At 39.6% G+C, this 14,268-nt stretch overlaps 1 protein-coding gene across 1 annotated transcript in view; it reads left to right on the forward strand.

The window, feature by feature from the left end:
* Positions 1-5,055: 5,055 nt before the first annotated feature.
* The window catches only part of UPL6 (ubiquitin protein ligase 6), a 68,589-nt gene continuing 59,376 nt past the window's right edge, over positions 5,056-14,268 (forward strand). Inside the window, exons 1-3 of the mRNA XM_087686397.1 lie at positions 5,056-5,725; positions 9,048-9,145; positions 9,224-9,351. Of these exons, the coding sequence (XP_087542523.1) occupies positions 5,567-5,725; positions 9,048-9,145; positions 9,224-9,351 (385 nt within the window). The 5' untranslated portion in view covers positions 5,056-5,566. The remainder of the gene's footprint in view (positions 5,726-9,047; positions 9,146-9,223; positions 9,352-14,268) is intronic.

The following is a 14,268-nucleotide window of genomic DNA, read 5'->3' on the forward strand; positions in this document are numbered from 1 at the left end:
CTTGGAATATGGTAGACTTTGTTACCCTGGATAACTTTTGTCTACCACCATGCATGGGAAGATTTGCCGTGTTCCCATGAGGACTGACCTAAAAATAAGGTTCCTACCACCATGCATGGGAAGATCTGCCTTACTCCCACGAGGACTAACCTAAATAACACTAAGATCACCTAATAGTTGACCTAGTATTAGTCGTAATAACTGCTTGTGCAAATTTACATTGACTGAAGCAAACCCCCATCACACTTGGTTCAAAGAGAGTAAGAAATGAGGGGGAGCTAATGTGTCAACCCTTCTATCCATGAGGAAAATCCTCACTTCAAGCCTCTAGAACAACATGAAACTTTGGTTCTAAGGTAATCTTCCTATGATGGTCAATGTTTTGGCTCTTCCTACTTGCTCCTAGTCTATCATTTTGAGAGAAACCCCTTGGCTTATTGAGACCACCCTTGTCACAGATCTACCCTCCTACTTCCCTTTTATGACAAGATTGCTTAATTATCTACTTAACTAGCACATTTAATTTGAGACTTAAAAACAAGTTCCTTAACTAATCCATTACGCATAAGATTCATTAATATAATTTAGTCACACAATAAAAAAACAATTTGAATATGATTTTTATTTTTATTTTTGGTAATTTGGGTAGCTTTATTACGTAAATTCAATCAGCCACATAGGACTTTGCTAGAATGCGATACCACCAATTCCCCCTTAGCTAGCATTAGAGCCTTTTAAGAGAACCACATCTTGAGTTCATAGGGGGTTATAGTAGTCCTAGATGCACAAGGGATTTATGGGCAACACGCCTTGCATCCTTGTCATCTCTTAGCTAACATTTGGTCCCTACAGAGAGACCTCTTGTGTCCAAAGCTAATCTTAGCATCTGGAGCTGACAAGAATAGCCCTTTGGTGAAGGGCTCCTGCAACTAGCCTTGGGAGAGGCTTAGTGCCTCAATGTACTTTAATACACACCCTAAGTAAAGTACACAAGCACAAGCAATCTTTTCCAATGCATTAAAAACAATCCTTGAGATGCAATTTATGTAACTTGGAAATTTCTTTAGGTAGTATTCATCCAACTTGAAGTTCCCTTGACCTTGTGGTGATTGTTGTAAATGTAGGAAAACATGTTTATCTTGCCTTTAGGGTCCTTTGTTATCCTAAGGCTTTTAAATACAATCTCGATATTTATTCTTGAGAAGCTATAGTTCTCTAACTTATAATACTTTAACATCATCAAGAAATCTTATGAATTGTAATCTCTTGAAGAGCCTAGTTTTTAGTTTCCATATTTTGCAATATTATAAAGGGTCTCTTTATGTAAAATCTAGGGTATGAATAATCTCTTTTCTTTTTAACAATTTGATTTACTTAACCATCCCTATCTCTTGAACTTTACATTACAAATTTCATCAGCATAAAGAAAAAAGAGTAGTATTTTCATTGACCAATTTGGGTAAGCTTATATGCCATATTCTAGCCTACTTTAGGCTAGCTTTAACTTCTCCTGTCTTAAGTGAAGGCACTATCAATTTAATTTTCTATCTTCAGAGTAAATCCATATCTTTATTGATACTAATTTGTATAAACTTCTATAACTTGGCATATAAGAATTGAATGCTCCTTGTAAAAATTCCCCTCTAGGGTATCATTCTTGGGGCCCACCAATCGACTTTGAAAGAAGGATCGTAAGATGCCCAAAAACCCAGTGTGGCTATAGATACAACTTAACCTATTGAGATATAGTAGCAAATTTATTAACTATGGCTTTAAAATATATTAGAAGCACAATGAAGAGAACCTAGTCTTGGCTCAATGTGGGTGGCACATCACTTGCACAAGCAATCTTGTTCTCAACTTTAGCATTTCTTTGCTTTGGGGCTATTGTATATGAGCTCTATATGTCACCCATGTTCCACTTCTTATGCTCTTTGTTGGTCTTGAAATTCAAACATTCTTCAAAGATCTTATTTGTGGGGAAGTGTGATTTTCATATGGCAATGTGATTCTTCAATGCTTTATAGGGTAGATCTTCTTGTAGGCAATAAGACATGGGCATAGGATTTGAGCACGAAATATGGACTAGGTGGAGAGAATTAAGGGGGTCCTTATTGTTGGAGGAACCTTGGGACTTGGAAGACAGATTTGGAGTATGTAACATTAGATGCCAAGGGTTGGTGATGATGATGAATATGGGAGAGGAAGATGGGGTATGAAGGAGTATTGCTACATTGTGAAGCCTCCTTTCTCTTTCTATTTCTCCCTTTTTCTCAATCTCTCTTTCTCTCTACCTCTTCTATAATCTATGTGTGGATCTCTCTCTCTCTCTCTCTCTCTTTCTCTCTCTCTCTCTCTCATGCTTAGGAAAAATAGTGATTGGAAAAACTGGACGGAAGCAGACCCATGTGGTTCAAAGAGAGAGAATGAAGGGAGTTAATTCATAAACCCCTTCGCCCATGAGGCATCAAACAATATTTTCCAATGCATCATACAAACCTTGAGATGCAATTTATTTAACTTGGAATTTGCTCTAGGTAGTGTACTTTGAACTTGAAGCCCTAATGATCTTATAGAAATTATTGTAAACTTATGGACAAGCCTTTATCTTGCTTTTAGGGTACTTAGTTATCCTAATGCCTTTAAATACAATCTCAATCATTATCCTTGAGAAGCTATAATTCTCTAACTCAAAATACTTAAAAATCATCAAAAGATCATTTGAATTACAATCTCTTGAAGAGTCCAGGGGTTTGGTTTCCATGATGTGTAAGGTTACAAAGAGCCTCCTTATGTAATAACCTAGGGTATGGATAAAACCATTTCTTTTTAACAAATTGATTTACTTAACTATCCCTATCTCTTGAACTTTATGTTATGAATTTCGTCATTGTCGAGAAAAAATACTAATGTTTCCATCAACCAAATTGGGTAAGCTTATAGGCCATATTGGACTCTTCCTAGCATACTTGAGGCTATTTTTACCTTCTCATATCTTATGTAAAGGCACCATCAAATTAATTTCCTATCTTCAAAGTAACCTGTATCTTTATTAATACTAATTCCTATCAATTTCTATAACTTAGCATGTAAAGATTTGATCCAATGCCCATCATAGAAGGAAATGCTCCTTTAAAAAATTTCTCTCTAGGATATTGTTGTTGGGTCCCGCCAATTGAGTTACGAAAAAGCACCATCAGTTGCTCAAAAACCTAATGGCTATAGGTACACCTTAAGTTATTGAGGTATAGTAGCAAATTTATTAACTACAACCTTAAAATATGTTATGAGCACAACAAGGAGAACTTGGGCTTGGCTTGATGCGGGTGGTGCATCACTTGCTTGAGCAATCTTGTTCCTGGCTCCAACATTTCTCCACTTTGGGGCCATTGTACATGAGCTCTATATGTTGCCAATGTTCTGTTTCTTGAATTCTTTGTTGGTCTTGAAATTCAAGCATCCTTCAAATCCAATCTTTGAAAGGTGACGAGAATAATGATTGATGGAAGGAGTAGATAGGTTGGATGAGATTTTGACTAGGAAAGGTGAATCCTGCTATAGGAAAGTGTGATTTTTAGATGGCAATGAGATTCTTCAAGGCTTTGTAGGGTATATTTTCTTTTGGGCAATAAGATGGGGCATAAGATTTGAGCACCATGTATGGACTAGGTGGATAGGATAAGGAGATCCTGATTTTTGGAAGAAGCCATGGACTTGGGCAAAGGATTTGGAGAATGTAATGGTAGATGCCAAGGGTTGGTGATGATGATGAATATGGGAAAGAGGAGGAAGGTGGGGTATCAAGGAGTATTACTACATTGTGAACTCTTGTTTGTCTTTATCTCAACCTCTTCTACTCCCCCCCTCTCTCTCTCTCTCTAATGCTTAGGAAAAATAGTGATTGAAAAAAAAAACTACGAAAGAAGAACTCCATAATCATGGCTCTAAGGCTATTGTACAGCTTGAGAGTCTTCCTTATTTCCATCGTTTAGTCCTTGGCCTATTTATTATGAAGCTCTTCTCCTCTCCTTTTTTTCCTTGGTTTAATCATCTTGTTTTCTTCCCTCAATTGTTAGATTACATGCGGGTGCACATAGGATCTCAAGGATCATAATGGCTCAAAGTGGATGATGACGTGTACAATGATGAAGTCATTCTTAGTGGTGAGGACAAATTGTTTCACAATGATCTTGATGTTTGATATTTTCACTAGTGGATGATGATCAATTCAAAGGGTTTGATGATTAGTGGAATGGCGATAGTTGTAGTTCGTAAAAAACAACAAGATGATTGATATTACAGTTAATATAATTACTAAGGTTAATAACCTTCACATTTATTCCTTGGCAATATCCCTTAGTCACACAGGGCACATGGGGATGTAGCATCAAGAATTAGATACATGAAAAGATATGGAGAGGTTGCTCCTAGTACTTGTAAAACCAGCTAGGATGGTGATTAATGAGGATTAAACAAGAGTTCTTGTGGCGTAGGTGTCAAACAAAGCAACCTAGTTGCTATCCCTTTCGCCATATCAAACTAAATACCAAGTACTTGAATAGTGTTGCATGGGTGATATGCTTTGCAAACTCAACCACCATTCTAGCCTGCACCATGCTAAACCCCCAATGATTATGGACTCTTTCAACTTCATGTTCTTGTTTAGTCATTGAGGGACCTCAATTACCTTGATGCTAAGGCTTTGCCTTATTGAAAAGGTCCATACGACCTAGTGTAAGGTTGCCAGCTATGTGGACGACACATCTATACTATTAGTTAAGGAGAGGTGGGGGGCGGGTGCCACGTGGCAGCCCCCACCTCCCCCACAAAAAAAAAAGAGAACGCGGGGGCGAGTGCCATGCGTCCAACACCTTCTCCCTCCCTTGCCCCGCCCCCCGCCCCCAAATATTGCGCCCGCCTTGGCATGAAGCGCCGGGGCGAGTCTAGGCGCAGAGCACCTAGTTCCTATTTATGGGTCTCGACGAGTGGCCTTAAGGTTTGATGGTGGTGCTCTCCATTCTCCAACACAACTCCTAGCCTAATTTATTACCTTCTAGTCAAGCAAGGTATAGGCCTCTCTCTCTCTCTCTCTTTCTCTCTCTCTCTCTTTTTCTTCTTTCTGGCCTTTTCTTCAAATGATTGCAGCTTTCTCCCGGGAACGTTGGCTTGAGCCCAATCGCAGATCGTCATCTCCCGATCTTGGAGTTCCTCCTTGCGTCTCGGACATGGCGATTGCCTTCCATAGGCAGTGACAAATAGCTAAACCGTCCTAGCTTTGAGCACAGTAATAGACTGCCGTGCCGAGACAGCTTCTCATTCCACCAACGTCATCATCGCTTTCCTACATCATTACGGCACCATATCTGATAAATTTTTTTAGAGGCCCTTCCGCATTGCTAGGGTTTTTCAACCTCCGATCGTCTGCAGTCTGATCGTAGCCTTAATCAAGGGCCTCGCGGGGCCGTCTATGGTATCACCATGCTCTCCGACCGAGTCTGAGAGCTTCGCCAGCCATGCAGCAATTTTCGGACGATCTTGAGGGCTGAAGGCTGCACAGGCTGTCCAAATGTTCTTCACGGGGGATCCTTCCATCAAGAAAAAAGTAGACCTCGGAGGCAGAAGTTCTAAGGAGAGGGACAGGAACAAGCTTTTGGAGCAAGCTCGTATTGACCGTGAAAAACGACAGCGGTGGAGGTTGGAAAATCAAAGTGCTGTTAAGATACAGGTATTCTTTCCTGATTTTCTTCTAAAGAGGCAATGCGTCTTTACGCTTCCCACATTTCTCGTTGTAGATGATCATCTTGGAGTTGGCTTTATGTTTTGAATCAGCAAGTCAGTCATAGGTATCAATCAATGGGTCATTTGGATGCGTAACAACGGAAGCAGTGAAATGCTTTTTTTTAAGAGCACAAAAGTTTGAAGAAATAGAAGTTCAATACTAGATTCAAGGCTAGCATTTCATCCAAAGCTCAATCTCCCATATCCATTAAGATTATAGAACGTATCCAGTTCAAACATGTTAGAAATAAAAAACGTTAGGGGAACATGCCTGCTACTTTGTCAGTTGGTATTAAGCTCCTATCAGATCATAGAACTACAGTTGAGAGTTCATCTACAGGATTCAATTTTAGTTATCACCCAGGATGGGAATCATTGAGAAGCATCGAGCTAGGATGAAACAAAGTGCAGCAGAAGGTCTTTGGAGATTGGAAAACAACGTGAGCTGGGTAATTAGGCAATCAATATAATGAAAGACTGTTGAAAGCGATCAAAATGGGCAATATTAAAGTGTCGTGCACATGTGGCTACTGTATACAGATGGCTGAGGTTAATTCTAAATAACTCCATGATAAAGGAAGTTAGGCGGCTGGATAAATGAAGGAACTAACTTACTTCTAGATACACATAATGTAAGGGAAATATTGATATAAAACTTGTATAGTCGCAGGAAATTGCCATTTCCTAGTCATTTCATTCAGAAATCCTGTTTTTCATGAGTTGCACTTGTTGCTTGTTTGGTCCAAGTATCACCAGAAGGTTTCTTTAATCCAGTGCTTGCTTGCTAATTTGCTCAATACCTTTCGCAAGTATGGTAGTGTGCTTCTCAAAGTTCTCCCTTTAACATTCTGAAAAGTGAATACATGTTGAATGCTTTCCAGTTAGTTGCTAGCCATCTCCCTCTCCTTGTCTTTTCCATTGTGGCAAAGTTGTCTATTGTTGTTGCCACTCCGGTTGCATGTGACAAATATGTCTTAACTGTCTTATGAACTAAGCTAGGCCAATTATGCGAAGAACCACAGTGTGGCCTGCCCTGGAATAATTCCAAGCAAGCATGATGCATGAACTTGGCATTTGTTCACTTTGGTCCAGGGTTGTGGCCTGGAATTGGTTCAACTCAGAGCTTTTCAAATGTTCAAAGTTTTATGTCTAATTCCATGAATTCTAGACTAATAAACATGGATTGCTAAATTTACATCAATTTCAAATCACTGTCACAGGCCAAGTAAATACCATAATGTAACTTGCATTGGTGAGAGTACTAATGTGCCTTACGGCATGGTGAGGCTGGGCTTGGTCCAATGAGGCAGCCAGCCTTCAGCATTTCAGCCAATCTTTATTGCACATGTCTTTTGTGGAAAACATTCTGATATTGTGCTTACTCTTTGGGGTTGTACTTAGCCGGGTTTCTCACACATTCTACATTTTCTTGTTGCTGGGAGCAGACCAGCCTCTTGCCTTTATATTTCATCCAGGTCTTTCTGTGCATATCAGATTTCATTGCATTCTCTTTTCTACCTTGCGAGTCGCATTTTGCTTTTGGTTGTTAACAACGGGCATCCCACATTGTCCTCTGATATGCTAGGGTGCAGTCCAATTATGAGCCAGCCATATAAATTACACTACTACTTATTATCCATTGCTTAAAGCAGCCAGGTGAGAAAAACAAGAATAGAACTGAGACGCCACAACCCCATCTTGAACCAAAATCACTTGGCCTTTTCAAGGAGTGTAAATACTATACAAAGGAGCGTGAATTTGAGTGAAAAAAAGAATAATCGCTGACACCTGTTCAATTATTTGTGTGATGGAAATATTTTCAGTGTTACTGCAAGTCTCATTGTTTTTGGTCCCCATCTGTTGGTTGCCAAGTCTGTCCTGATTGATCTGGGCTGCATGTGATATCAACTCATTTTGTTCTCTGCAGAATTCAAGGGATGCTCTGAGTGACAGCTTTGATGGCAGTTAGTTGTTTTTAGTGGTGTCTAACTTTGTCTGTGTTTGTGTTTTGGAAATAAGCGACTGATTTCTGCTTTTAAATATGTTGGCCAATGTGTATTATGGTAACATGCCTGATTGAACTGTAAGAGCAGCATCTCATCAGAATGTGACTGCTATTACTTAACATATGAACTTGATGTAGGAAGGATTTTGGTCATGGCAAGGCTAGATGGCTCAAGAGTACGAGGGGAGTGTTAGATGGATCATGGAAATAAATTTTCCCAGGCATTTTTTTAAGAGGTGACTACAGTTTGTGTTTCCTGGCAAGATGTCCAGACATGGGTAATGGTAATGGTTGTGGACAGGAGTAACTGAAAAGGTGGTAGCTTGGCCCGTGTTGAAGGGTGTGATTGTAGCCACACGAACCCCCCTACTTGGCAAAGCAAATGATTTTTTACCCCATATTCACATTATTGCTCTCCACATTATGGGGCAGGACTTAGGCCTAATTTGCTATGCTGATGGACAGATGTAGTTCCACATGTACTGTGCTGTATAGATTTCACATAGGTGTCTTCATCTTAAAGAGTCATTTTGTAGGTTTGGTAGTTGATCAGGCTGACCTTTTATCCTTCCCCATGCCTTCAGATATTGTAGAGTTCTAAGATCTCCTGGACCTAAGAATCTTGGTCGAATCAGTTTGTGATGAGAAACCTGGTATGTGATAAGAAACATGGCCAAGAACTGACTGAGCAACAAAATAATGTTGACCATTCAGTGGTTATGGGTGGTCATGATCTTAAAAGGACATGAGTAGACTCGCAATTAAGAGACTTTATGCCCAAGTATGCTTATAACATAAAATTGGATTACATGGTTGGTTTATGATCCTTTTTGATAAACTGACTGTAAGGTTTCTTCAAGAGAACAGCACTGTGAGTGGTTTCAAGTATTTGTGTTCATTTTATGCTGCAACACTCAAGGGCGATTATTTAAATTTGCCAAAGTTTTTGTATTTTGACAGACTTAACTGATGGAAAGTCGAAAGTTTTCAATGGTCGCACACTCAATAGCAAAGTCTTGTTTAAAAAGCTTGTCTATGAGTACAGGGTACTTGGATGGTATTTAACAAATTTTATTGCAGTTTTTGGTCTGTGCTTCTTGAGCCACTTTGAGTCTTTGAATAATGATGGTGTTTCAAACACACTTGAATTGTTAGTTTTTGGTATATGCTTTTTGAGCTACTTGAACGGTTTCAGTATTGATGTACATAGGCCATTTTGTTACAATGAATGTGGAAATGTTGCCTCTTTGTTTCTTAAATACAGAAGTTTTATCGGGGTTGGAGAACAGTTACAGCAAAACGTCAAGCTGTTCGCAGTCATTTCTATGCAGTGTATGGGGAGTACGGTGATAAAACTGACAGGTAATTTGGGCCAATGTAACCTCTTTCCTGTTTTCGTGTTTGGATTTGTACTGAGCAGGAATCTGAAATATGATGCAGGGATGCCTTCAAGATTAACTCGTATTACCTACCTCAACTGCTGTTCTTCTATGACAAGTCTACTGCTGGTGATTTCCGTCGGTTGGCTGTAGCTTGCTACTTGTTGCAACGTCTCATGGTAGAATCAGGTAATGAGGATTTGCTTTCTTTGTTTGGGAACAACATAGGCAATGGAAAAACCTCTAAGCATGGGCAGTGTATTTTAAGAGCCTCAATAGGTCTGAATACTACGGTTCCAGCTTGCTTTAGGGTGCATGTAGAGTCATGCAGAGCATATTGATATGTTTGCTAGACAATCAATCTACAATTGACTTTGTAAGCTATAAAAGGAAATCAATCAGCCTAAATACGTCTACCTAACTTGATTTTGACATCACTCTTTTTGGTCCAGCCAAAGAGGCAAGACAGAGGCACTACATGCCTCTAAATGAGCCAAAGTATGAATATTAACCATGATTAAGACTTAAACAGTTACTGTGGCATTCTATGAATACCTAAAACTCTTTGCCCTTATTGGGCTCCATTGAGGCAAATTTTGAACATTTTATATAGGATGACAAAAGTCATTGCTCTCCATGGTCTTAACCATTTAGGAGGATGCTTGTAATTATTGCTTGTACCTGGTGTCTTTAATGATCTTAATTGTCTTTTGATTCACTTCCCTTTTCATTTGATGCTTTTAACAAATGCTTGTTCTTTTACGTATTCTGTCACATATTGCTTCTTATCCCCACCTTTGCAAAGGGATTATGATTCTTGTCCATGTGATAGTCTTAACTCTTACTATTCCACTCATTGTGATGTATCTTAACGTGGGCAGTCAGCCATGTTTTTAGGCTAGTATGCAACCCTGTTTACCAAGCATATTAGTACTAGTATCTGGCAATGCAAACTCAGCACCCATGGCTGGTAATATTGGTTAAACACTAGGTAGTGCAAGTCAGTCTACATTCTTCTAGTCATTTGTGTATGACCACCTCACTTCCAAGTACAAAGCAAAAGATTAGGAAAAACTGTAGAAGGTACGTGTACACTTGAAAAAGATCCGCTCGTAAGAGAAGAAAACCTATGATATCCAACAACCACCCTAACTCGATATTTTGAAGCATAAGCTCAACAAGGTTGCTTGAGAAGTAGACCGTAGCGTGGAGTCCATTTTGAAGTAGTTGTCGTCTCAAGGGGGTTAGCTGTTAGATAAGTGCTTCAAGATGGACTTGGTGTTGTGGTTAGCCTTAGGCTTGAATATATTTAGGTAGGGCTAGTGCTTGCTATTGTAGGTTATCTTCTCAAACAAGATAATATTCTCATGGCATATGGATACCTTCTTGGTAAAGTTTGAGATCTCTAGTGACACGTGTGACCAGCCTTCCTTCTGTGGATAAGTGCTAAATCCCTGATTTTAACTTAATTACAGCAGCAAACAATTAATACAAATCTGAAAATACAAATTTACCTACTGATCTTGGACAATGCACATCCTGTTGGCCCCAAGATTGGTGCCCCTTTCGGTATTTCTTTAGTTTTATTGGAGAAAAAGTTGATTTACAATGGGATTCTCCCGATCCCCTTCGCAATCCAAACTCCCCTTGCTGTTCAAAGTGACCAGTAAGTCTTTAATCTGATTTGCCCCTTGATTCGGGTACTTAATTGGCCTTCATCCATTTCATAGACCATGGAAATGCCCCAAATTCAACGGTTGGCTAGTCTTCCACCTGAATTAGCTGAAATTCACCTTTAGCCATGTTGAAGCCAAGTCTTGGAGCTTTCAATTTTTGGTATGCTTCTTGAGGTTGTTGCTAAATCTTAATTTTTGCTGTAAAATAGGGTTTATAGAAGAGAAATTTGCAATTTCTTAGCCTCCAAGGGTCCAAATGCTAGGATCTTTGGAGCAAGGCTATGAAATGACTGGGAGATGAGAGAGAAAGCTGTAGAGAGAGAAAATTCAGAGTTGTCACGAAGAATGACTGAAAATCAGTCAAATGCAGCTGCTACCTTGCCACAATAGCTTGTAGATGCAAAGAACTGAAGAAAATCAGTCATTTACTATTGTTGCCCTGTCTCAACAGCATGTAGATGTTGTCACTTGTTGTTGATTGGTCTTCTCTTGCCCTTGGCTACCTCAGAAGGTCCTCCAATGGTTGCAAATCAGACCAGTAACATCTCTTTCCTCTCTCTTGCAAGTTGAATACACTAAAAATGCCTCTCTCCAGCCTCTAAAGACGTTTTTCAGTCTTACATGGGCATTTTTGACAAGTGGTAGCCTTTCCAAATGGTTTTTCCAGCATTAACCATAATTAAATATTAATTTTTAGTCTTTAAATGCTGAAAATTAATCTAATAATTATTTCGGTGCCTTGAAAAATAATCCGACTAGCCAATAATTAAATTGGCTAGGCAACTTCCATTCTCGAGTATCTCTACGCTATCTTTGACCATCAGATGGGCATTAGGTACAATTAAACTCCACTTCTCTAGTGTCACCAATAACTGACGCTTATGACTAAACGAATGAATGACCTAGGCCAACAATTGGCAAGGTACCTGTGCGGTACAACTTATAGCAACTTTTGCCTTTGACATCCTGTGATTTCCTGGAGTCTCGGGCTCCTAAATTTACTTTAATCCCAGTTGCACAAATACATGTCCTCATGATAACACATATGACAAACAAAAGCTTTGGCTTATTCTTACTAATTTAGGTGAGAAGTTTATTGAGTAGTCCAAGGTGCGTAAGGCGTCTACTTTTCTCGAAGAAAATGCTCAACAGTGGTGGAAAGAATATTTGATTCAAAAAGGTCAAAATATTGGGTATCCTTTGAGCAAGAGTTTTGCAACATGTGGCTATTGGCACCTTTGTGGTGGAAGTGAATATTGCATGGAATCAGTTGAAGGCACCAGATTGCAAAGATGTGGAGTGTAATGAAAAGTCTAGGGAGGCCTTGTTGCCTATAAGCTCTTATAGGGAGTTTACCATGGAAGAACAAATAGAGAACAAACTCCCTATAAGCTCTTATAGGGAATTTCTAGGTTGCTTAAGTGGGAAGATCTACATGAATAACACTTTTTAGTCGATAGAGAATGCTCTTGTGGCTGATGAGTTGCTGCATGTGAAAGTTGTCGGTTTATAAGACTAGCAAACAAGAGATTGAAAATAGATCTTCCAATCCTAGTGGTGGTATGAAATCTTAATTTGCAATAAATAAGCACTGTGGATGAAATGGTAAAACACACCCATCCTATCTCTATACTTCGCTGAGCTCTTGATCAACATTTCTGTGTCAAGCTGCTACCCAATTAGTAATGTCTAGGTAGTTGCATCTTGTTGCTAGCTCTCTCCGCCATTTGCTATTGGTGTTGTTGTGAGCCTCAATACCTCTAGAGGCTATGTTTTGGCTACCAGCCACCGCACATTCTATTAGACATTGTTGCAAGGTTGTACATTGCTGCGTGTGCTTGTTCCGGCCCAAAGAGTGTTGCGTTTCAATATCTAGAATGCTGCTTTACTGACTTAAGCTCTTTGCATTAGGAGTCTACTCCAACTTTGGTGGTTTTTTGCACACAAAATTTGTATTGTATTTCAAAAAAGAAGAAGAAGAAGAAAAAAAGGAGAGAGAAAAGAAAAATATGCATGCATAAACATGGCACCACACCTATCAGTTCTTAAGTTAGGTATGCTTGATTGCCTTGGTCAATCGGCTCCATCGTTAATCCCTTTCCTCACTTCCTAGTCCTGCACGTAAACTCGTGGTATACCAAGGGCAAGACACACCTAGGGAATCTCGGTTTGGTTAGATTTGTCTCCTTGAGTCACTTGCACAAATTCTTCAAATCTTTTCCAATCTCTCACAATTATGCCAACAATACATGAAGAATGACAACATGTAAGTCATGTGGGCATCACTCAATGTTGCACTTCTACTAAGCATTGTAATCTCTATTCATTAAAAGGAACCTTAGTTATCACGTCCATGAAGGTGAGCCCATTGGTCGCACTGTACTTTGAGGTCTTTCTTATGATGCCCCATTGACTTCGTTGTCTATCCCTCAACAACAATCTTCCTATCACCTACCCATAAACAATAGGTGTCCTACTTCATTGACGATCAGTAAATTGAAGCCATGATGCGGTCTTCTAACTATGTAATAGCCTATGTAAGCATGTGCACTCACATAATAACCACATAGTAACTTTTAAACAGATTGGGTCCTCAAGTGTGGGACAATACCATAGCTTTTGCCTTGGGTTCGATCCATCTCCCAATCCATACATATGTCCTGTGCACGTAATCCAACTAGCACCCCCCTAGGGAGAGAGCTTGAGAGGTTTGTTAGAAGCGAATTTAGTGGCTTGCAACTTCTAGCGCAAGCCAACATCCTTTGTGGTGTCCAACTTCAATCAGTCCAATTGGTTCCGGATGGCCTCCCACTAGGAGATGCTAATGTCATGAGCTGCATTCAATTCACATTACCACTCTTTGCTTGTCATCCAAGTGCAAAACAACTCCATTTCCCACAAGACCTTTCAATGCCTTCGACATCCAAATGAAGCTCTAGCAACAATTGCCATGCTCCTCATCATGATCCCCCAATTGTCCTCAATATTCTTAGTTTTTGGTGCAAGCTAAAGCATGTTACCTCTGTCAAAGAGTGCCATGGGATTGGCACTTGTCTAGGAGGGGGGTTATGTTAACCGTAGGATGAAAGGTAGCCAGAGACCATAGGATGGAAGGCAACAGGAGAGCAAACTGAATGGACAAAGATGTGCAAAGGCGGAAAAAGTAAAGAGAGGTGCAAATCAAGTGAAGGGCGCAAGGCATGCAATTTTCATTCAAAGCCTGCAATCATATAATTAATTGTAATATTATTTTGAAAGCCGGGTGTAGCACCGATGCAAGTTGTAATTTTTTTGTTGGGTAAAAAGACATAGTGCTCGGCAAGGGCACGAACACTAGCTTTCATTCACTTTCGTGATTGTCTATGTAATCTAATATGTATGCATAAATTGGAAAATATTGGCTAAGAGCCAAATAGGAGAGATGGGTGCC

This window comes from Lygodium microphyllum, chromosome 10 (genome assembly GCF_053477565.2).
Source record: "Lygodium microphyllum isolate KBCC chromosome 10, Lygodium_microphyllum_v1.1.10, whole genome shotgun sequence".
NCBI classification, from domain to species: domain Eukaryota; kingdom Viridiplantae; phylum Streptophyta; class Polypodiopsida; order Schizaeales; family Lygodiaceae; genus Lygodium; species Lygodium microphyllum.